A 26,261-nucleotide genomic window follows, 5' to 3' on the forward strand; every position below is an offset into this window, starting at 1 on the left:
TTTTATAAGCAAACACAAATGTTTCATCCCGTTTATTATACATCAATGACTAGCAGTTGTACCCGATATTTCCCGGAGTAATTAGACATCGGCTAAAAGACAAACTTTGCTATTATAATATAAAGGATAATCCTCAGTTTTACTCTCTGTTTTTCATGAACACACTCGCACGTAACTACTCAACACGTATATCAATTCATATTAACGTGTTCTGTCCTCAAGAATAAAAAAATAAGAATACAACTTTGGGGGAATATGATGGGATGACTGATGAGTACTTTATTCTCTAGAGCGCTCACTAATAAAAACAAAAAAAAAACAGTACTCCCAGTACAATAAATACAAAATGCATGTGATAGTTAGTTCATTTTTATATACCAGGAAAGGCGAATAAAAAAACACAGGTTGGACCATCATATAATCAGGCTTACTAGAATTTTCAATTTGATGTATCGTACCGACTGCTGGGCAAGACAGAGAGATTTTGACAAAACATGCAATAAATTATAGCCCATAACGTCACTATTGCTAAAAAAAATTCAATTTGATGTATCATACTGACTAAGGGGCAAGAATTTTGACAGATTTTGACAAAAAACACGCAATCACTCCTTCACTATGACGTCAATATAGTAAAAATGTGTGGTGTAAGTCAAACATCAGTAGTACACGCGTTATGGTATAACCTTCTATTTCTATTAACCTTGATACCAGCGAATATATTTTATTCGAATCTTGAGATATACAAAAAAATGGATACTCAAGAGAGCAATAACAAAAACAAACAGAAACAGTGCTACATAAATTACAGGAATTAAATAATAATAACAAGAGCTTAGGAAAAAAAGATTTACTCTTTAGTTTGTCTACTCCTTGAAAACTGCAATTTTCATCTCTAATCGGGAAACCATATAGCTGTACCAATAGTTGCCTTAAATACATTTCCACTGATTACTTTTTCCACCCTTCTAGAAAAGCTTAGATGAGTGAGGATAGAATGCATTTATATTTGGTTTATCAAATATAAATGTGTTTTTTAATCGTATGTACTTCATTTGCCGGATAAAAGCTTTTATTACTCAAAAATGATGTGTCTTATATTTTCCCTGTTATTCTTTTTATATTTTTTTTTTTTTTGTCCTTTAAAGGAAAAAAGACTACATACAGAAAGAAAGCTCTAGCCACACGGCTATTCCAAAAAAATAATAGGATATTATATATGTAGGAAGTAGTAGTACATAGTCTTGTGTGTGTAACATTGTATACCTGTTCTCCCCTCCTTTTGTCAGTTTTTTCCTGTTTAAAAAATACATACGACACCAAGAGAGATTTTCTCTCCTCTGGAAAGGTCATTTGCAACGACGGCAATGACTTTCTTTGAAGGGTTTTAAACAGCAAGAGGTTCTTCTCTTCACTCACCTCCCTCCCTTTTCCTTCTCTCTAGGCTGTCTTTCCTCTGTTTTCTTATAAGAACTTAATTATACTTTAGTAGCTCCTAAGAGAGAGTGAAGACAACTTATACCTTTCTATAAATATCTCTCTCTGAGTGCATTTTACTTACAAGTGATAACAATGTTCTGATTAAAATTAAAGGTTATGATTAATGAAAGGTAATAGTCATTAATATAATATATATTTTGTACAATAAAAATGAATTAAAAATCATCATACAGGATTAATTATAAAGTTCTTTTGTATAACTGTTGATAAACATTATTAAAAAAAAAGTATTCTTTTTCCCATCGAACCTGCAGTTGAGCGTAAATCCCAGCAAGGTTGTAAGCTATGAAGCAGCATGTTTTCACAGCGTTTTTCCAGCTACAACGTAGTGTTTTTGATTCATTAGTTATTTCTTATGAATACTATGTATTATTTTTTTAAGTTCGGCGTTTAATTGTTTGCACAAATGTGGAGTGTCAACATAAAAACAATCTCGAACAAAATTCAAGAAAAGGCAAAAATTCCATTTTTGTTTACTTGATATAAATGTACATAAAGCCCATTATTTAATATGGATATTCGAGTCAGTTATAGGCATTGTATTCAAATTTGTGAGATCCAACAGGATACCCAATAATTTTAACTAGAGTTTAGTACTTTTATTTTTTAGTACTTAAATTGATTTCCATTTAGCACCTCTTTTTGAATTATTTACCAAGGACAATCAATTTTGGCTACTTTAAGTGCAATTTCTTACATAGCCAAAGGGTTAATCAGAATCAATTGTTGAGTGAAAAGGACGATCATTTCTCGAAGAATACACATGTAAACCCATATTCTATTTTAAGAAGAATCATCATACTTGTTTGCTTTTGTGTTGACAGACTATATATTTAGTTAGTAGCCTTTTATCAGCGTTGTAACACTAAGAAGTAAATATTAAGCTCCGAATACTCAATCTAAAGTTGAGCATTACTCAAAATCGCAATGCAAATTCTTTAACATTTATATTAATAGTTACAATCCAATTTTGCTACTGGGGGCGTCCACAGGATTATATTTTTGGGGGCTTTTTAGGATTTTTTTTGAAATTTCAAATATTAAAATTTTTGAAAAAAAAAATTCAAATATACAATTTGATTTTTTTCCCCCCAAAAATACACAAATATTCACAAAAAATTTCAAAACCCGTGGCACTCTCAAAAGATTAATTCTTTAGAAAAAAATTTCAAAAAATTAAATTTTTTGGAACCAAATTTAAAATATTACATTTTTTAGAAATAAATTTATAAATCCCCTGTTATTTCTCAAAAAATAAATTTCTAATATAAAATTTAAAAAGATTAATTTCTAATATAAAATTTAAAATTTTAAAAAAATAAAATTAATTTTAATATAAAATTTAAAAACATTAATTTCTAATATAAAATTTAAAAAGATTAATTTCTAATATAAAATTTAAAAAATGAAATATTATATTTTTGGAGATTCACAAAAAAATTTTTTTCCAAAAAATTTATTAAATTTTTTGGAAAAAATTCAAATATTAAATTTTCTAGTAAGAAGCAAAAATTATTTCATTGGGGGTGCTTTTTTCATAACTTGGAAAAGTAAAAAATAAGAATAGGAATCCTAAATTAAACATTATTTTCTCGATGCCGATTACGATTCCAGAAAAAAAAAACCTCATTCTTCGATTCCGATTAATCGTTGTCCCATCACTAGTTTTTACATGTTATATTGATTTTCTTAAACTCTCTCTTAATTGATTAATTTCATATCCTTAATCATGTGGATGAATCACTTCATGCTATATATCAAGCAGCTGCTAGTATCGTCCCTTAATATAGTATTTAAATGGATGTTGTCCAGTTCATCTTATTCATCTTGTATCGTTTACTATACGGAAATGTCACTGAAATGAATGAAGCTGAAAAAAATGTTACCCAAAATAAATAAAAGCTCAAATGAATGTTGCTAAGATGATACTTGCTCAAATTAACTATGTCTAACTACAAGTCTAATTAAGGTGAAACAGTTAATGGATTCTGCGATGAACCCAACGTCTCAGAATGTTGTTTTTGTAACTTACTTTTAAAAATACATCAGACAAGATGTTAAATTTTGAAATCGATGCATCCCTAATTTTAAGCAACCCTTCATCATTATTTGATCTCTATATTTCATACTATTGTAGTTATAGTCAAAAAACATCCTTCAAGGTCAATTGCATTTATCTTTTTTACTAATGAGGAATGGATAAAAAATATCCATTAGTAATACACAATAACAATATCTTTTGAGAACTGATATCTAAAGGAATGTATTTCTTCATATCTTGTTGAAGAAATCTCCTTCCTTTCTTAAATATGCTTTTTACGTTTTGAAAAATAAATACATATGAATATATTTATTATTTTAAGATATAGGATGAGTAAGGAATCAGTTCTCTGGGGGTCGATAATTTGATATCTTACTATACATGCATGATTATTAGATTAACGTGACGAAAAAATATTCAAGGAGGAAAAATATCACTCTTCCTACAAAAATTCCCAACAAAATCATAAAAAATTGTATTATGATATAATTTGTTAATTGCAATTGCGTGTTAATTATAAGATCAATGATATACTTCTTTTTATAAATATTATATCTTTCTCTACTTTTTGCAAAAAAAATCATATTCCATAACTCTTATGAGGCTAAAAGAACAAAAATAGCCTTGCATGTTTTTCTCATAGAGAAAGAGAAAACAATGTAGGAGAAAAGGTGTGTACAAGGTTTAAGCCATTCACTGCATCTAACAAAAGATATCACGATGTTATCTTTATTGTATCTCTAAACCTTTTCTCACAAGAGAGAGGAGAGAGAAAAGGCCCAAAATCAGTTGGTTCCCACATATGAAGCATTGCTCAGCGCTTTGCAAGAGAAAATTCGAGATGAACGTTTATATAATAAATAAGAGACATGATACTAGAAAAATTGACAATAGAAATAAAGTGCATATCCTTCAATTCATTTTGTATCCTCAGCTTGCAAGACCATGATTACAAGAGTTTTGGGGGGAGGGGCTGCATCCCCTTGTCATTTAAAAAAAAAAAAAAAAATTGTTCTATCTCAAAAAAAAAAAAAAAAAAATCAATGGGAAAAAATAATCACCTAAGTGTCAACAAAAATCCTAGTAACGGCCCTGACTCCAAACCTTCACCTTCAAAAGGAGAAATGATTTTTTTTAAAACTGATGTTAGCTATTATACTCAGTGCTTTGTCGGTCCTTATTTATTTGGTTCAGACAAGTCACGTCATCAGACTTGTCCTATCGGTCCTTAGTACTGTAGGTCCTTGGAATGCTTCATAAAAATGTCCATGGCTTATGAAGCCAAATAATATTTATATACATTAAGAGCATTAAACATATCTCGAAAAAAAATAATCCTTTTTTCATTATAATGCAATATATAACGAGTATATTATTTTTTTTACTTATTGATATATGTATAACGGGGAGGAAAAAGAAGGAAAACCCCCTTCAATGGTGTCACGAGGGATCAATTTTACCTTCTTTAAGAACCAACAAATGGGACTGGATGGGACCGGACCAGACTGGACCGCGGTCCTAAATAAGGGCTGAAATAACACTAGTTATATATATATATATTCATATATAAAATAATTTTGATATGCTTAAGATATCTTTTGAAATGCGATTTTTTTAGCTGGAGTTGAGATTTATGTAAGGAAAAAAAGAATGCAAGGAGAAAGCGGGAGCGACATATAATGCTACTAAATTAAGACCCTTGTTATTATCAGTTAAGATTTCTGTGGTAAAAATTAAATTACTACTATAAAGAGGACAATCTTCTACATTTAAAATAGCATTAGTGCTTGGAAAATACTATGGTTGTATTTAAATTTATATATGTATATATTACTATGCATTTTTAAAACAATTTACACAAAAGATGGGCTAGAATGCCTACTTCAGAGGGAGAAGTCAACGCCACGATGATCTATTAAATAATTAACAAAAAAGAAGAAAACTGTTTTTCCTTTTCTAATTTTTAAATGTGTTTTTTTCATTACAAACATGTCATCTATATTTATACCCCATCATAACCCGTAAGATGTTTTAAATTAGAAAAATATCAACTGATCATTTTATCACCAAAATTATCGTCGTGTTGTGAGATAACAGAGCGTTCAATGAATGTTGTTAGATTGGTTATTTCAATATGAATACTTTGAACAGTCAAAGTAAAAAGTTTCCTGGATATATTGAACTGTTTAAATCTGAAATGTTCGAGACTCACATTGCTACAAATTAACATATTAATAGATACATTTATCAAAAATACATTGAATAAATATTGTAGTAAAGAGAAACCCAGACTAATTGAATCCTGACTAAACAGTGTATTACAATTACTTTTATTGTTTGGGTTGAATCGATCCTAGATCTGAATTCTGTATCACTTATTAAACTTGATTCTCTTTTTCCCAACAGAAAAATGAATTTTTCGATTTTGAATACTTTTTAGTAGTAGTTTTTGTTGATTTTGTCAAGTGGTTCCAAAACTATCGCCATATTGACCCCTTTCCTACAATTTTGTAACCCAAAGACTCTCCATCACAGCAGTAGAGCAGGAGCCATACATTGTCAAATCCAATCAAACTCCTCTCAAGGATTGATCCAACTAGATATTAGACATTTTACTAGCTGAATTCTTAGAACAAATATAATATTTGAGATCTACTGACATACAAATATGCTGAAACTGCACATAGCCACCCTATATGGATTTCTCCATAATTACTGTTGCTCTACGGACTTCGATTCGTAATGTTTCATTATTTGTTTCAAGATTGCCAAAAATAACAATTCACTCATCTTCATAGGAATAATATTATGCAATCTTTTAATATTATTTATTTAATTTACATACGCAAGTGATATAATGAATTCGTATATTAATTAAAGACTTTCAAACTTTGCATTCATTCTAATTAAACATTAGATGTCAGATCATATTATCTATTGCTTTAATTTGTTATAATTAAGTTTTATATTTTATCTTACTATGGTTAGGTCACATTTACCTGACGAACAGTGAAAATGTTCCTTAGAAATATATGAATAAATCTATTTATATCCATTAATTATGATAAAATGAAGAATGAAGTAATCCGGGGAAAATATTATGTTATTTTGTAACCATATGGAGGTAGATCCTCTCTATTGTATTTTATTTATGACTTATGAGATTGAGATGACAAACTGAAGTGGAAAAATGGTAATTAAATATGATTGTATACACGCTCTCCCCTTCCCATTTTTTCAACTATTCAATATCATGCCTAGAGTTGTAAAAAATATGATATTTTTTTATTGTTGGCTATATGTAGTGATTTTTTAATTTTTTTAAGCTGTTGTAATTATTCTTTAATTCTTGAAGAAAGAACATCTAAGTATATAGTAATCACTTTTTAGTGTGCTCATGAAAGATAGAGAGTAACCAGGGGCGTTTGCAGGGGAAAGGTGGAAATTTTTATTCTTAATAGAAAATGTAATCTTTGAATTTTTTTTTCCAAAAATTTAATATTTGCAATTTAATTAAATTTTTCGGGGAAAAAGCCATGAGTTTCTAAAAATTTTCATTTGAAATTTATTTTTAAAAAAATTCCGTTTTTTCTGAACAACTCTGGATTTATGAAATTTTTTTGGGAATAGCTATGGATTGACCGGGTGTTGTTGATTAATAAATTATATCTTTTGAAGTTAAAAATTCAAAGTGTTCAGATTTTAATGAAAAACTCGGTATTTATCTTTCAAGTACTCTCTGACTATAATTATTATACTATTTCTCCAGAATGTATAAAATGAATTACATACATAAGTATATAATAATTTTAAAATCCAGCATAGTATTTTATTTGATACCGTATTATAATGTATAATATTGTACAGTAATATTTTATTAAAAGCATAGTATTTGTATATTATAGCCAAAATTTCTTGATAGGAATAATAAGATGGCCAATATACTCGTATATATTTATATATACGACGAAGGAACACCCCTTCCTTTTGGAAACCAAATATATGTATAAGTTACTGCTTCGTTTATTTATCAATAATAATAAATTATGAAATAGCCATGACGTATGAAGTGAGATGAAGGAATCAAGAGTTTATAAAAAAATGCATAGGGTATGCTTGTGTTAGGGAAATAACGCTGTGTTGTGTTTATTTCCTTATTCTTATATCTGCTTGTAGAAAATATAATGAAACGTCATAACAGCTAAGCAGCTCTCCTCCCAAACATTATTCAAATTGTCAGGATGATCATGTTTATTTTATATTTCTTGTATTTTGAGCATACCGGCAGGTCATATTTTATACAACTCTTTGCATGACATACAATGCACATACTAAAGGACTTGAGATTCCTTTTACAATTGAAAAAGAAAGAAACTTTTATAGTACAGTTTGTATTTTACATCCTGTTTGGGACTTTCAGAGCCTTTTCTAAAAATTCATGTGGTGCATGTTAAAAATCTACTTAAAATATATGTAAGAATCAAAGTAAGGAAAGACAGAAAAATATATATACAGGGTAGTGCAGCAAAGCGTGGACTCGAGAGATGGATTTAGAAAAACGTCAATTATTTACTTTTTCAATAGTAGGCAAAAAAATAATGTAAAAAAACATGTGGACAAGGTTTTTGCAAAACTTTTTTTAATCAATATGACCACCTTCAATATCAACCACAGCCTTTACATGTCACTTGAAGGCCATGCAGGAGTTGATGAAAAACTCATCTGACAAGTTGCCCCATGCAGCCACTATGGAGGACTTCAGAGAGTCCAAATTTAGGTGTGAGATCCTGTTGGTTTCCCTCTCCAAATTGCCCTATATAGTAAAGTCCAATGGGATTCAAATCTGTTGAGGAAAGGGCTACATCTCTTTGGAGCAGAATCTAGCCATGTTTTTGGTGTAGATCTTTGATACTTGGAGGACGTGTGAGAGTCCAAACGTAGTTACCCTCCGGGTAGTTGGTCTTCAGCCATGGTAAGATGGTGTAACAGACCTTAGAGTAGACCTCCTGGCTGATTTTCTGTCCAGCCGTGAAAATGAACAGAAGTTATAGGCCAAAGCGCCGAGGACATTGTTTGGGATGGATATTTGGTGTGGTAAACCCCTTGGACCTCTTATTTAGTTTCCACAAGCCAGCAGTCGTTCCAGCGGTTGTGGAATTGATCAACTGTGAAAATCTTCTTATCCGAGAAAATGTTCACAATTGACCCATTTGCCTTAATCAATGTGAGGATTTACTTGCAACTCTTGAGTCTCCTGGCTTTCATGCCCCCTTTTTTAGAAGGTGGTCTGGAGTCCTTGCGAAAGAAACTAATTTCAAGTTGTTCTTTATAGTCCTTCTGATAGTCCTAGGAGCCACAGAGAAGTGGGAATTAAAGGAATCTTCCATTATATATTCTTCTCCAAAATTAACAAAAACTTTGTAACACTATAAATAAATATAAATTAACCCCTCCACTTCTAGAAATCCTGGAGAGGTATTTTACATTTTTTCTTTTCTTTTTTCATCTGGGCCAACTTAACGACATTAATTAACAGTTCACGTTTTGCTGCCTAACCTTTATATAGAAATATAAATTGTGAATTCATGTGTAAGTGTGTGTTTTTCCTTCAATCACAGCCGAACCAATGCCTGAATTTTGCTAAGATTTTTCATCTAGGTTATCCCAATGTAGGACTCCCCAAAAGGTTCTGGTAATTTTTTTTTTTTTGCCTTTGCGGCCATGACGACCTTTAAATAGCATTTTTTTAAGCACTTCATGTGTACACCCTAAAGGCTGGAATGTACTTCGGATATTATGAGGGTTCTTTGATACTCAGGGAAGCGATTGTGGAAGAATTTAACCTGACTCAGGGGCCACCAGCTGAAACCCCGGTGGAGGGGTATTCCAGCATATTATAAAGGGATTTTGGTTCATAGAAATGCAGCGGCGGGCAGTATAAACTCCCTTGAAGGTCAGTACTTCAACTGCACAACTTGGGCATCAGGGTATATTTTGTGGATATTATGAGGGTTCCCTAATGCTCAGAGAAGGTTTAGTGGATAAACTTAACTTGGCTTGGGCCCAGCAGTTGACCTGCATAACTCGTGGGCTAGGGTGTATTATTGAATATTAGAAGGGTTTCTTGGTGCCTAGAAATGTCGCAGTGGTAGAGTTTTAACTGTATTTTGGCCCAGTACTTCACCTGTACAACCTGAGTATTTGGGATATTATGAGGGTTCTTTGATGCTGAGAAAAACCGCTGCGAGACTGCGGGTTCAGCATCTGGCCCAGAATAAAATAACCACTTCCTCATTGCGTGAAACGAAAGTGCCTCTATAATGCCTATATATTAGTGTACTCATACTAAAAAAACCAGCTTGAAAATCATTATTATGATTTAACGGTCTTTTTTTTGTTTTATATTAAGCAGAAGAGGTCTTAATTAATTTTAATTTCTTAATGTCCCGGCCAATGCCGAGCAAATTTACTCTATTATAGTATTAAAACCAAATCCAAGTTTGATTTGTTAAAGAAAGGATCTCCCTTCCCCTTATGAGTGTTTTGAAATTTGATTGGTTAAATTTGAATTACCTCGTGTATTGCTGTGAATAATTCACAACAATAACTGAATAGACTAAGAACACTGAAGTAATAAATTCCATCATAATTGAAGGAGTCACCATTGTAGCAAAAGTTTATACTTTTGCTACATAACCAGGACAAATTTCTTATAAATCTTGATAAAACTCTATCCAATGGCTTTTTAAATTATAAAAAACTTAAACTTGAATTAAATATTACTTGATAAATACTCATATTTGAATTAAATCGAAGTAATGTGTATAAGAAAATACTTAAAAATGCCTAGAGTTTTACAGAGTTTTTTTTGGATCCAAACAATAGAGATGCATAAGTGTCGAGAGTCCTTTAAAGGAGTCATGCACAATGTTTTTACGGGAGTTTTTGGCATTTTTTATCCCTCTCCTTATAAAGTACTTACGTTACAGCTTATGTTGACAATTTCGAAACCCCTCCCCTTACCTGTGCACATACATTGGCCCTAATCAGATTTTGCTAATCAGTAATCACTTTATTTGATGATATGTCTCTACACGACTTTGATATTATACAAAGAATAGTAGAATGCGAAATACATTATATGAAGCCTAGTTTATGTTTCATTAAACATAGGTATAATATCCATATTCTTAAAATAATGATCAATAATTTCAAGCTATGAATAGATATCTGTCAGAAAATAATTGTTTAGTGTATATTGATATTTTTGGAAATAATTGATTTTGAAAGAATACTGCATCAAAAAGGGACATTATTGCACGGCATTATCCCACTAACATAAAACTTAGAATGTATTCCTTTTCAGCTGTGGATTTGTTTACTTCTCTTCCTCTTATTGGTGCTCTAAATTAGCTTTTGTTCCGCTGTGAATACTTCCTTATTTTGATTGTAAGTGAATAATAGTATAGATGTTCCCAAATCCGATTCAAATCTTGAATATTATGCTCGAGTGTAGTCAATTCTAAATTATCGTGCCGAGACTAAAGATAAGTCTCATACTTAGGATTCGTAGTCGAGCTGTCATGACTTTTTATTAAATTAGGAAGGAAAATAACAAAAATCCCACTCCCTATCCATTAAAGACATAAACAAGAAACACTCTGTTTTCGATCCTCAATTCTATCAAGGTGACTTATATATGAAGGTGTGTCAATCAGAAATTTTTTGGTATTGGTTATTTTGATGACATCACAGGATAGCCAATTTAGGAAAAAATTCGATGTTTTAGCTTAATTTTTTTATTTGGGATGTGGAATTGAATTGACTTTTCCTAAGCTGTTATCATTATTATTTAACTTCTGAGGAGTGTACTTCCTTTTATACTATATACAAAACCGGATTAAGTTTCAAAAATTAAATATCAATTAGTAAATTTTTTGAAATTTTTTTTCCAAAATCCCCAGCTATTTACAAAAAATCAAATTTTTTGGAAAAAAATTAAATATCAATTTGTAAATTTTTTGAAAAAAAATTTCCAAAATCCCCAACTGTTCACAAAAAATCAAATTTTGGAGAGAAAAAGAAAAAAAAATTAAAAATCCATACATATTCTCAAAAAATTAAATTTTTCAGAAAAAATTTCAAAAATCCATAGCTGTTCACAAAAAAAAAAAAATCTTATATTAAAAGAAAAAAAAAAATGTTCACAAAAAGAAAAAAAAATCTAATATTAAATTTTTAGGAACAAATTTGAAAAATTAAATGTTTAGGAAAAATTTCAAAAATTAAATTTCAATTAGTAAATTTTTTGAAAACAATTTCCAAAATCCACAGCTATTCACAAAAAATCAAATTTTTTGGAAAAAATTTCTAAAATCCACAGCAAAATCTGAAAAATTAATTAAATTTCCAATATCAACATTTCTAGTAAAAAGTAACCATTTCTTAATTTGTGGGTGATTAGTATCACTGCCTATAACTCCCCAAAATAATTATCATTGTTACTCTCTGTCATTCAAGAGTATACATATTTTATGCTTAGATGTTCTCCCCTCAAGAATAAAATGATAAAGATAATAGCTTAAGAAAAAAAAATATACACTGCTCAGATTGCTAACAAGAAAAAAATCGCAAGCTAAGAAATGGGACTTTTGTTTCGGATTAAATTCATCAACTTATCTCTAATCTACATATTTGCAAGCATAATGCCATAAATCATAACACATAACAAACAACAACAATAAGACACCCACCCACAAAACAAGTATTAACAGCTGTTGTTCCACAATTTATTTTAAAGACTACTAGTACTGTGTCGGCCCAATTTATTCAGTCCGGTCCAGTCGAGTCTTAGGACCGTCGTTCCTTGGGATATAGACTTCAGACTCGGCTAGTGTTACATTAGTCTTGGTCGAGTCTGAAGTCTTTTGAAGTCCGAGTCGGACAAAAATGCGACATAAGCAGCGCTTATGTCCTAGGTGCGAGTATGATCTGAATAATAAGTCGGGGGAAATATTTCAGTTTCCCCCGAATCAGTGGCAATATGAATGATTTATCTTTCATTTTTCACATTTTTTCAAATAAATTAATTTTTACATTAATTTTTATTTTTTTCCAACAAATTTTGTATTTTTTTTCAAAAAAATTCCGAAAAGCAAGCCGTCCACCCCCAAAAAATACATAATCCTGCAGATGCCCCTGATTACTCTTCATTCTTTATGAGCTCATGCACTTTAAATTCAGATGATCTGCATCCTTAAAAATGAAACAATAATGATAATAGCTTTTTGAAAATAAAACAAACCTCTTCAGATTGCAACTAAAATAATGTCATATTTTTTACAACTATATACTATCCATACTTCCAAATAATAGGCTGACTACCAACAGACATAATTTAAGTTCCTTTTTCTATTTCTTTTTGAAGGAAAGGTTGCGAGATACAGCAAATATAAAATCGTGATTATTTACTATTAAAACAAAATGTATCAACACCTAATACACAGAGTAATAATCCCATTATTTGATTTAATTTAATGAGGTGAGAAAATACTAATAAATAATAATACGATTTAAAATCTGAACACTTTCGTCCGTTAAAACTTATCAGTCAAGAATGATGTCATTTGGTTTCTTGTTTCTTTTATTTTATTTTTCACCCGGCTACATTATTATTATTATTACGACTCCATGGATTCTTACCCCTCCATCACTACTATTTATACAGACGGTTACTTTAGTGTAATAAATACACAAAGTACACACATACAAGGTTGTAAAAACAGCACAATAGCAACCGTCCGGCGTGTATTAAGGGAAAAAAGCGGGCTATGCGTGGTGTACCCCACGACTTCTTCAGTTTAATATTGTAAGTTGAGGTGATATCAAGTACGTCCTGTCCTGTGAGCCTATTTTGTTGTGTTTTTGTTCATTTTGAACATCGTGTTGTTGTTTATTAAATGTGATGTTGTTTGTTTCAGTGATTAATTCACCCTGGTATTAATGAGTGATTTCCCTTTATAATAAAGGTATGATTCTTATCTTTTTTCATTTATGGGTTAAAAAATACATGTAGTGAGTTAAGTACTAAGTCTTCTATGTTTTGTATATTATTATATACATAAATGGCGGTTAGTTTCAAAGATAGAGTATAAAGGAATAGCGTAGAATATTGGTCGTGTGTCATTCCTGGTATTTATAACAACGATGAAAAAACGAGGACTATTCTTATTATAAAAAAATTGAGCGCCATTTTCTATTTTTTTTTTTTTTTCTGAATGAACTCCTTTTGTTCGAACTCTGAGGGAATATATGCACAGGGTAGTCATGAATGAGAGTCCCATTTACTTTAATTTTACAAGTCTACGACGTTATTAAGTTAAGAGTATTGTGTGTACAGATTTCGTTACACAAGTTAGAAATATAACATCATCCAGCAAGATGGGTTCCTAGTCTCACTGCAAATGAAATGCAAAACCTTTGGCCTTCCTCTTCATCTGACCTTAATTTCCCTGACTATGCAATGTAGAGTATAGTGGAGGGGGAGGCCAACGCAGTTTCCAGGCTCAGCAAGGACTAGTGCGCACTAGCTGCAAGTCAGTGACAAGGATCTCTGTCAAGTTGCTTAAAACTAGGCAAGTACGTTGACTTAAATATTGGTTGGACAAAATTAAGCCTATAATATAGCATTATTTCCTATTTGAAATTCTAATACAAACCATAATCTGTGGTTTTGATGGAATTCTAATTCTGTATTGCTTTGTAATATTTACCAAGACACGTAAGTTTTTTGGGGGTCTTTTCACCTCCCCTTTATATTTGATTCCATTAACACCTCCAACGATCTAATATAATAAATTTCCACCCCTCGAAGTTCTATATACTTATGCAGTCTCGTTTCTGCACCCAAGGGGATGTTTTTTTTATATAGAAATAACTAACTACAAACGTATTTTTCTCTAGAGGATGTTGTGAAAACAACATCCATTGATGTATTAGACATACTTATAGCTACACAGGTCAAAGATTTTGCCCTCTATATTTATTGAAGATCGTGAAAAACAATATTTTTCTACGTAGACTAGAGAAATAATGTTGGAGAATGTATTTAGGATACCTGTAACGTCTGTTTTCAACCTCATTTATGTATAATACATCGCATATTAATAATATTTTATGATAGTAAATAGTCTTAGATTTGAGTTCAAATTTTCGAGTTCGGTCGTGTTCAAGTTTTTGAGGATTTCTATATATATCCTTTAAGTAATAAGAAATGAGCGTCTATAGGTTTTACTGTCGTTTGACTAATCATTACACGAATGTTTCGTTTTTTTATATTATTATTCGAGTTTCAGTAAAGTCCATTTTTCCATAAAAAATACTTTGAGCGAGTTTGACGGCTTTAGTAAATTGAGGTGTGTTTTTTTTTACCTCGAGTATTACTCGAATCCTTAACTGGTAAAAAGTAAACAATTTCATAATAATTAGCCATGAAACTTTTTCTTCTGTTATGTTATAAATTATAATACATTATTTGGTTTGGTTTGGATGACTCCCTAATATGTACATGTGTACATAACATTTTATCCGCATTAATTATGATTAATCAATATTCATATTTTGATGTTGGTAGCAACTTTATTACTATATTAACCTATGACATAACTAGTTCTATTTTGTTAATTTTACCAAAAATATTTTCTATAGTAAAAAATAAAACAACTAGTGATGTGGTTCTCGAGCTCAATATTGGTTTTGCGAAAAATAATTTGTTGGGTTTATCACTGTTTCGGTCTAAACACCTCAAAATATTCTAAGTCTCGATCCTTCAATATTTCGTTGTCAAGACCAAAACAACTTGATTCATATTAAATGTTGGGTCGAAAAAAGCTCAACTTTACTAAAGCTGATAATCACTCACACTCGTCCGAAATATTTTTTGGAAGAATATTTTACTTTCAAAACTCGAAACATCCAAGTAATGATGAGTCAAGTTTCCAGTTTTACTCAAAAGGACAGTAAAAACCTACAAACTCGGATCCTTCCTTATTTAAAGAAGAGTAAATATTTTTCAAATACCGAGAAACCACATGGCATATCGAGGGTTAGGAGCCAAGTTGTTGTAACTCAAGGAGTACAAATATTAGTAATATTTTCTTAATGCCATCCTAGAAATCTAATATTTATTGGTGATACTTATAAAACAGAGAAATTCAGACTGTTTAAATGAATTTCTCTGATCAATTTTACGGTAATTTTTTTTGGAAAAAACTATTATTCAGAATGAAAGAATGGAGTTTCCATGCATAATTTTGTAAACTAAATATTTTTAGTTACGACAATTTGGCTCTCACCCCACGATATGTAATATATAGAAATTCTCTTAAAATTGAACTCGACCAAACTAAAAATAGGTATATTTTTCTACCACGCACTCGACTCATTTAAGATTTCAAAGAAGTCTAAAATTTTGAACTCGACTCAAAAAACATTAAATTTTCTTTTTTATAGTAAAATATAAAATGAAAATTATTTTCTGTTGTTCTCGATTCATCAAAATCTGACGTTTCCGCTCCCCCAAGTCTTGAGCTTCAATGACGTAATCATGTCTACAACACAAGTAAAAGTTCAAACTAACTGCTCCTAAAATGAAATTATGAAAGCATTATTTCATTACAGTAATGCTTACAATTATCTACACTGCCAGTTGATTACTAGGTATGCGGTTATTAAATAAGACTTTCCGCTATTGGTCGCAAGGTGTCGTTAGTTATACATTATAAACCTGTCCAAAAATCTAAATGCTTATTTCGACATGTGGAAACAATATTTAATTCATTGTTTGTATAGTTTCATTTAAAAACGCACTTTTTTCGCTCGTAAAAATGTCTAATTGATTTTCTGTTACCAATTGAAGAAACACGCTCCTCAAACCCATCAAATGCTTGTGAAAGCTTATGGTGGACATGTTATAACCAGAGCACAGTGCTTCAGGTGGTTTGAAAAATTCCGAAGTGGTGATTTTGACGTGAGAAATGAAGATCTTGTGTTCTGGAAACAGTGTTGTGTCATATGGTAAGACCTTCTACAACCCGGTTCGAATCCTAGATGTTAATTGTTTATTAAGACTCTTTGTTTAGCTGTATTAAGTGAATTAGAGTTCTATTTATTTCTCTTCATAATAGTTCATGTATTTTTTGAATTTTATTATGAAATTCTACTTATAAATACTGCAATTTCATTCTTTAATTTCCTCATTCTATTAATATCATTAGCATTGACAATCATATAATAACAAAATCACGATTTTTTTTGTGTAGTTGAATGATTACACTGTTAAACACCAAATATGTCACATGATCGAAATAAGATAACTTTAAAAGAGCTTGATCCCATTTAAAAAAATATGATATTAGTTTGTCTCTTATCAGCCTCTGATTTTTCAAATCTCTTTTTTGATATTTTTCGCTAATTTTCATATCCAAAGCGCTGCTTGGTATTGAAGAGAATGATACACATTATGAATATATATCCACAGCATGGTGTTGAAGAATTTCAAAACTATTTTTCAATCGTCCTTATCATGATTAAAACTCTTAGTCACCTTAGTTTAAAGTTGAAAATTGATCTTTTTTCTTGAGAGGCTGATGGCTCCAAAAGTAGAAGAAATTAAGAAAGTCTAAAAGTAGTAGTTTGTCTGTCTTTATTTATTCGTTCTAGTCTTAGGATCGTCATGGCTTATTTATAATTAATTATTTTTGATAAATAAACGAAGTAATATATTATTCTATACATATGCTCCGTTTCCAAAAGAACAGGAATACTATTTCTTGTTGATCCCTCTTCGTTTATATAATATATATATTGGCCATTTAATTATTTATATGAAGAAATTTTGGCTATTTCTTCATACAAATAATATAATAACTAATCATAACCACTCTTTTAATCAAATATTATAATACAGTTTCTAATAAAATACTATGTACATTTTAATAATATTTAATTTATTTTAAAAATGGTGAAGAAATAATATGACAGTGATAGTCTGCGAGTATAGAATAAATAAATAGCGGTTGGTATGATTGCCTTTTTTGGCTAACTACCATATGATAGCGGGCCTTTTTTCTGTTTCTTTTTGGAGAAAAGGTTGCGTGATACAATAAAGATAACGACGTGCTAGAGGTACTAACACTGATTAAAAAATGAAGAAGTAAAGTTGAATGACGTCATAAAGGATGAGGCTTAACAAGTTTTTAGGACTGAACTGGACGGGACTGCAGTTTTCAGTACTAAAAAGCAATGACAAAACAATATCTATAGGTATCTCGTTCGATAGCTGAAAGTTTGAATTAAATCCATATTTGGAATGAGGGGATAAAAAAATTGTTATTTTTTTGGATAGTGATCCATGATCCAATTTTGACACTGTTTTGTTTCATATAATTAATTGGGCTTGCTATGGACTGTACATATGCCCTGAAAGGATCATTTAAGTATGTAAGTAAAACTGTATTACTCAATTGGTTACTATTAATTATCGTTTGAAACATAATTAATCCTTTTTTGAAATTCTAAATTTATTTCCTTTACAAAATGATTCCCTTCTTCCTTTTTAATTGTTTCCTCAACTTCCTTCGTGACTTCCTTTTTAAGAGGGGAGAAAATCATAATTATAAGGTTTGTTAATATGTACTACGTTGTAGGTAGGTTTATTCCTGTTTGAGAATTTTTTTTCTTTATTACATATTTCATTATTTATTTCAAGTCATTCACACATGAACATCCTATATGTAGAATTATGATTTTAGGCTTTGGAATGGGATATTAATTATAAATTTCTAATTTAATTCTCTTCCAAGAATATTTTTGATCCTCATTGAAAAATTCATGAAAAATAGGAAAACTTACTTCTTCTAGCTATAATGTTCTAAATAATTCATAATATGTATATGCAGAGTTGACAGTTTTGTAAGGAAAAAACAAAGTTTAGAAATTAGATAAGGAAAAACGGTTGCAGCGTGTCCTCTTTCTTTCGTTTTTGCTCATTGTTTAATAGGTTGCCCTTGTGTTCACTTCTCGCTTCGAAGTAAGCATTCTCACCTATTTTTTTTTGTGTTGTTTTAAAAATGCATAAATAAATCAATTTAAATAAAACTATAATATTTTCCTTGTATCAATGCTATTTTAAATGTACGATCTTCTCCACTTTATAGAATAAGTTCATTTTCTTCCCGCAAACATCAAAAGTTAGGCGACTGATAGCAATAAGGGTCTTCATTCATTAATACTGTATATTTCGTCCCGCCTTCTCGTCCCGATATTTTTTTTTTCACTACAAAAATTTCAGCTCTATGTAAGGGCGTTTCTAGCTTTCATCATTGGCTAATTATAAATATATACAAGTGTTGTCTGAAAAGTTTCCGACCTCAACGTGAAGATGGCAGCACTCGTGAATAAAAGCTAAAATATCTATAAGCATCTTTTAATAGTTACTCATCAAAGTTTAATGCATTTTGGACTTGCAGTTCTTATTTAACGGTCGTTTGAGTGAGTTGATGCGAGTGTTTTTGTGAAAATGGACAAACTCGAGTATCGCTCTGTATACGCAGTTTAGGTGCAATAAATCTGACTTTTGGGGCTGATTAATTACTGTGCATGAAACTTGGATACACTAATATGACCCCGGAACCAAATTAAGAGTCCAAACACTGGACTACATAGATTGTCTTCAAATGAAGAGGCAATCATCACCTTCGTAAACAATTATTTAGTAGAGAAAAAAACCGATTACTATTTGGAATGGTTAAAAAGATGGCAGCATCGTTGGAAGAAGTGTGACTGGAATTACAAGGAGACTATGTTGAAAAATTAAAAATAAAAAAAATTTGTTTTTTAATTGGGAAACTTTTCAGACCATCCTTCCTATATGATAAAAGAGGCTAGAGACGCCACTGGCACAAGGTTAAATAACTAACACAAAATGTACACTTTTTGTTGTTGTCAACTATTGATGATCTGCTTCTTTTCCCATAATCAGCATTTTGAACGTTGATTGGTTGAATTTGAATTTGCTCTTGTTAAGTTGTAATCAATTATTATCAATAGTTATTAAATATAAATTATATACTTGGGAAGAATCGGCTTACTACCATCTGAAAAATAACATTAATGACATCATGAGAGATCGATTTTACCTTCTTAAAGGACCTACAAGTGGGACCAAAAGGGTAGGTTTTAAATAAAGACCAACACACCACGAAGTATAGTCCAATTTTTGCAATCTACAATCTTCATTCTCTTCCTACTTGTCAGTATTTTGAGTGCCTACTCCCTACTAATTATGAATTAAATGAATTCAAAGGGATTTTAAAGTAATGAAATACCTTGTCCTACTTTTTATAATTTGCTCAATTATTATAAAGATATTATTCCACTATTCTTTCGTAAGGTTTTATCAGAGAAACGTTTTGGGAAAATTTATACATTTCATAATTAATCCTAAATGTTATTATATTACGTTAATATAAGTTATGCTGTCAATTATTACTAATGAGGATTCTATCGTTTCTTAGTATGGATATTGTTCTATCCCGTCTCGCCCCTGTTTTCAGTCCTAAATTTTTTATTTTAAATAACCTCTCCACGGCATCATTTTAAGTACATCTATCTCATTTTACCTATTGAATTAGTTACATGACCATTATTCATAATTTATACTTAATTGAAGTATTAATTATTATAAAACAACACAGATCCTTAATGATCGATATTGATTGAGGATAACGTAATTCAGCAAATATTCTTTTATATGAATATAATGTGAAATTGAACGTTGGTGAAAATAATTTGGTTGAAGACTATTATAATAGAGGATTGGCCAAAAAGCTGCATTTATAATTCGTGTTTGCTTATAGCTAAGGGCTCTGTTGATATATGTTACGTCATGAAGACTAAGTGTCAGATGATGTGAATGTGATTCTGCCATTTATCAATTTATATATATTTTAATTTATTTTTAATTTTTTTGTTTCAGGTTTCAGTTTTAATTCTTTCATTTCGTTCTCGGAAATGACAACTCCGAGATGGAAAAGAACTCTTTGAGCAATCCTTCACAAATAGTAGACCAAAGTTCCAAAAGTGATTCCTACGAAGAACAACTTCGAATTCTATTTTTATCTTGTATTTGTGATGAAGAATCTACCACCTTAGACGGAAATGCTATTCGATCTCTATGTCATAAACTTGAACTCTCAGAGTTTCAAATTGACAATATCATAGAGCGACTACCTTCTGAGCAGTCTATTAACTTCGATACTTTTCGTGATGTTTTAGTGTCTTATTTGGAAGAAATACAAAAGTGTACTCAGTTAAATGGTATGAATCAAGATAAATACAGCGAGGACATGGATAAAGAAGAAGCTTCGTTGAATGATGATAAAGAGTTGATTGATTCCAAGGTAGGGTTATTTGAATAATCATGTTGTTATCACTTATGCTTCTAAGATGTCCCTTCCCTCCCTTTGTTTACATTTTTAATGAAGAATAAAAGGATACAAAAGTAAGGCTGCGAGATCCAATAAATATTGCTTGGTCTCGAAGTACATCTTTTTGTCACGGCGTTATCATATCTTGCTTTTTGAAAAAGATAGACAAAGATCCTATGTACTTTCCTTTTCAACTGTTTTTAAATCTGTTGACTTTACTTGAATTAAAGCAGCTGATTCTACATATTATGAACACATTAAAGAAATTATACTATTACGTTTATCTAGATCAAATATTTAATTTATCTATGATAAATCCTCCCATAATAATTAAAAAGTGGCAACAAGAAGAATAGAGAATGTTAGCTACCATATATTTTTTTCCAAATTTTTCATTTACCTCTCATGTTGTTTGTCGAGGTTGCTATTGGATTAAATAACTCAACCTTAGCTAAATAAAAAACGATGTATGTATTTTGTTGTCAGCTGTCGAATTTTTGGTTTATTTTCCCTTATCAGTAGTGTTGGATCGCTTTTAATAAACTAAAAAGACTACGATCCTATCTGTCTTGTCCTTTTCGGCCTTTTGTCGAAGCTACAACAGTCGAAATTACGTTACTACTAATTACGTCATTTGAGTCGTTGAAGTGATATCATAATTCATTACCTCTTTCAAAGAGACAAGGTACCTGTAGCAGATGTTTGGACTAGCACGTTTTATCATACGTTCTAACTTCTAGTTGTAATTCATTATTTTCTTAGTTCTTAATCCTAGCTATGATTGAAGAAATTAAAAAGATCGAGCTAGGACTGTAGGACTGAAAGACCGATGTATTAGTACTTTGTACCTTTGAGTGGTGAAAAAGATTGGACTGATAAAAAAAAAGACTGGCGGAGGGGGGGGGGGCAGATAAGGCGATCACTCCTAGGGGACTGATCCAACATTACTTATTTGTGTTCTGAACGTTGATTGATTGGTTGAATTCGAATTTCTCTTGTTAGCCTGTAAAGAATTCTTCTCAACAATTATTGAATAATAATTCCATAGTTGGGAAGAATTGTATTTTGGTCAGAAATCATATATAAACCATTATAAATTTTGTTGGAACGAACTCATTCGGTCCTTCAAAAAAGATTGTTCTCATAGGTATAACTTTGCACTAGACCGAATTGATACATTAATTGTTGATGGTGCCATGTGTGTTTTACCAAATTGTTTAATAGGTACAATGACGTCATATGAAGTTTAAAGGGGGCTATAAGTACAACTAATATGATGGAATCGGAGAGAAAATTGATGCAAAGAATGTAACTTAATTTGTGGCCTGAGACCACAGTATTGATCGAAATATAGGTCCAAGTCAGTCTTTAAAAAGAAGAAAATTAACACGGACCCGAAAATAATCGCTCTCGGATCGATTCTCAACACTAGTAACTTCTAAATGAAATTTGGCATATTTTCTGTTTCTTTATGTATGAAAGGTTGCGAGATACCATACATGTAATGACGTATTATCCTTTTTATAACTTTTAAAAAATGAATCTCACTTAGGTATTACTCCGAATCCCCTTATATTTTCTTGTATTAATTAAGAGCATAAAAGTGCTATTATTGAATGATCTGATAATAATTTCATTGTCATTTCACGGAGGGAAGCAATTGTGTCCAAGGTCTGAGGAGATAGAATAACATGTTTTATCATAAGAATTAAAAGATTTGAGGAAGTCATATCTATATTGATATGCCATGATTAATTTTGCTAACTACATACTCATATATTACAGTACGTAGATTTTGCAATCTTTATTTATTTGCTATTCCTTATTCAATACACAGATACTAACTACTTCTCATAAAGAATTGCATTTATTCAATTCGTTTCAGGGATCAAAAAACCAGTTTCTGTTTTCACTTCTTTTTCCTTTATGAATATGTGATTCATCTCATTTCTATTCCAAAATTATCCAAATATACTTTAATTAAATGTCTATTTAGTTAATTTAATATCCTCATACTCTCAAAACATTTAATTAATGTAGCTAATAGTTATGTATGTTATTTTGCAATGACAATGTGTATTTTTAGTACATTTGTAACTTCAGGCTATATTTCGTTACATTCCCATATGAATATTAATTTTGCGTATTTTATTTCTATTTAAAATAATATATCATGCAATACTACTGATCTTCTTTATTCTATAACGAAAATTACTCTTGGATAATTTGACTACATCAAAAATGTCTTATTTAGGCTCACGGAGTTACGTCTATAACAAACAGATTTATACTATATTTTGCTCTTAGCTGTTGTGTTTTCTACTTATTATTAGTGTTGTAAATAATTCCATAGTTGAGAAGAATTGTCCAACTGATTTTGGGTCCTCGTTTCTGTTTCTTTTTTGAGGAAAGGTTGTGATATATAATAAATGTAAACACCTGTTTTTTATTAATGGCATAATTTCCAACTTAAATGGCTATATCTACCCGTGGATAAAATAAATGAATTATATTATATCCCAGATCTAGGCTTACACAAAAAATATATTGTGTCTCGTTGTCAACTCTCTAATTTTCTACTTATTTCCCACACTCAGTGTTCTGAACGTTGATTGGTTGAATTTGAATTAGCTTTTGTTAAGTTGTGACCAATTTCCAACAATCTACTATAATATAATATTATATTCATTATAATAATAGATTGCATCTCCCAAAATGCATTTATGATCATAGCCAAAGACACTCAAAATATATCTCTAATATATTGCACTTATGTTTAATTCTGATCAGACCAAATTCCTGAACAAATAGAAACAGGGAGAATTTAAGATATGATTATAAAAAAGGGAATTATGTTTACGAGTACATCTCAAGAAGGAGTGGATTAGCAAGTTAATCTTATTATGTATCTTCAATCTTCATTATGGTTGAAGAAGGAACATGGTAAGCTAGCAATGTCAAGGCCAAAAAAATTAATCACAAGGTCAAATATTTGAAAAAATTGCTTTATCTTTATCAAAATCAGCATTTTCATATTGTTATGAATGTTGGATTTTCAAGAGTCTAGAATGAATTAAACATCAAATGGACAGAAAAAAACAAAAAAAATTGTATACAAGGAGGTTTTACAATAGAAATTTACCTACTATATAATTATAGTTTATAGAATTTTAACACAAACAAGCTAAACATAAATAAAATCTTCTTAATGAGCCATCTTTTAGCGTTTTCTTGCTAGTGTATTAATAAAATAATTCAAAATAAAATTTATAATACGAGCACATCCTTGTTTAATTATAATAAGAATTGACTAACTAATTTTAGCCTTTTCCCCAGTTTCTTTTTAAATGAAAGGTTGCGAGATATATATAAATTTTACGTGTTACATAAGTAAAATATATCTCTAATATATTGCATAACAAACACAAACTTATTTGAGTCTATTGCACTTTTATGCATTTTATTCATTATCTGTAAACAGATATCTTCCTTGTATGTATTTATTTTAAGACAGATTTTTAAATGTAATTAAGGATGTCATAAAAAGTATTCTTTAGGAAGCACATGGTTGGTGCTGTATCTCTGTCAGACATCTTTTTATTTATTTTGTAGTATAATAAAAAAAAAGTAAATATTTTACTACCGTCATTATTTGACATATTTATTTATGTATTTTATCGAAAACTTGATATATGTTTTATGCATTTATGTGACATTTCTTTATATATCGTGTGTCAACATAAAAACAATTTTGATCAAAAATCAAGTTAAGAAGAAAATCCCAATTTACGTTTTACATACAGTCAATATTTCAGACATATTGGAGTCGATTATTTGCTTTGTATTCAAATTTATGTGATGATTTTAGATACCCAAGAGTTGAGTACCTTTATTTGATTTCAGAGGCCCAAATAGCCTTTTCCAAGTAGAATCTGTCAATTTCAAACTTCATTCTTTATTTATGTCTATCAATTTTGGCTACTTTAAATGGAATTTGTGGCTCATAGAGAGGGTTAATCATTAATTTTGTGTTATCGGACCACATATTTACTTTACATATTATTATGTTAAGGAAATACTTATTTAAGATAACAATCTTTTTTTTAGAAAGATTTGCTCTTGATATATAATATATTATTATATAGATGGAATTTTTCATCTTTATAATTTCTCTTTTAAACTCTCTTATTAATTATTATTTGTTCATCATAAAGCAACGGTACAAGGAGTGTAAAATTCAATTAATGAATAATATACTATATTTATAGCGCAGTGCACTCTTATTAAATTACAAGGGTTGTTTAGTCACAAAATTAAAATTCTTATGGAAGATTTATCTTGCTTTAACGTGATTTAATTAATGAAAACCTCTTTATACGCAGTAAACTTTTTTTTGTTATATAATCGCTATATGCAATTATAGATTACAGCTATATATGATATGACCTAGCATGTTTGCAAATTGTTGGTACAGCTTTATGATAATTTGTTAAAAAAATAGCCACCAGGTGTCTCTCCATTCTTTTGCTACTAAACAAAATACTTTCTACAGATAGTAGTTTTTTGCTCAGCATTGGAACAATAGCATATATAGGGTTGAAATCCAAAGTATTTTTTTGTTTTAGCAACCTGACAAGTGTTTTTTTATTTTCCAAAGCTGTTATCATTAGTGTTTAATTATTAAAGAGTGAACATCTAAGTATAGCGTCGGCTGAAAGACAAATTTAAGTCCCCTAGAAATCATCAGTGTTACTCTCCGTTTTTCATGAGCACACTCACACGTAACTACTCAATACTTATATCAGTTCATATATGTTCTTTCCTCAACAATGAAAGAATAGTTTGAGAGGAAAAAATATTATCGCGGGATGATTACTTTGGTACCTAGAGCGCTCACTAACAAATAAACAAACAAGTGTTCCCCGTATCCTACATACAAAATGCTTACGAGAGTTGATTACTTTTTTTCATACAAGGGCTTATATGTTTAGAAATCTTAACGTATACTGCGAATGTTTATGAATTATGATATACATCAGAGAGCAATAACAAAAAGAAACAGAAACATTTCGACTTGTATATATGCACAAGCCTGTAATATTTCATTAATACTACTACATTGTTATTATTTCTTATATGAAAAATATGTGTGACCAGGTAGAACTGTATACACCCCTGTAATAGTTTATTAACACGACTACATATTTATTTATTAGATCAAAACATATTTATAA

At 30.3% G+C, this 26,261-nt stretch overlaps 1 protein-coding gene across 6 annotated transcripts in view; it reads left to right on the forward strand.

Annotated features, from left to right (window-relative positions):
* The first annotated feature begins 1,240 nt into the window (after positions 1-1,240).
* Positions 1,241-26,261, forward strand: part of LOC121132614 (uncharacterized) — a 61,847-nt gene continuing 36,826 nt past the window's right edge. For 4 of the 6 annotated variants that reach the window (XR_011784412.1, XR_005869384.2, XR_011784414.1 and 1 more), the window contains exons 1-2: positions 13,398-13,569; positions 20,577-21,000. Coding sequence is in view for 2 of the 6 variants with exons in the window: in XM_040728041.2 (XP_040583975.1) it covers positions 20,626-21,000 (375 nt within the window). In the remaining 4 variants the exon portion in view is untranslated. Of the gene's footprint in view, positions 1,611-13,397; positions 13,570-20,576; positions 21,001-26,261 lie in introns of those variants that run through there. The other 2 variants (XR_011784413.1, XM_071894157.1) reach the window with 1 other exon arrangement.

The sequence above is a fragment of the Lepeophtheirus salmonis genome, chromosome 2 (assembly GCF_016086655.4).
Source record: "Lepeophtheirus salmonis chromosome 2, UVic_Lsal_1.4, whole genome shotgun sequence".
Lineage (NCBI taxonomy): Eukaryota > Metazoa > Arthropoda > Copepoda > Siphonostomatoida > Caligidae > Lepeophtheirus > Lepeophtheirus salmonis.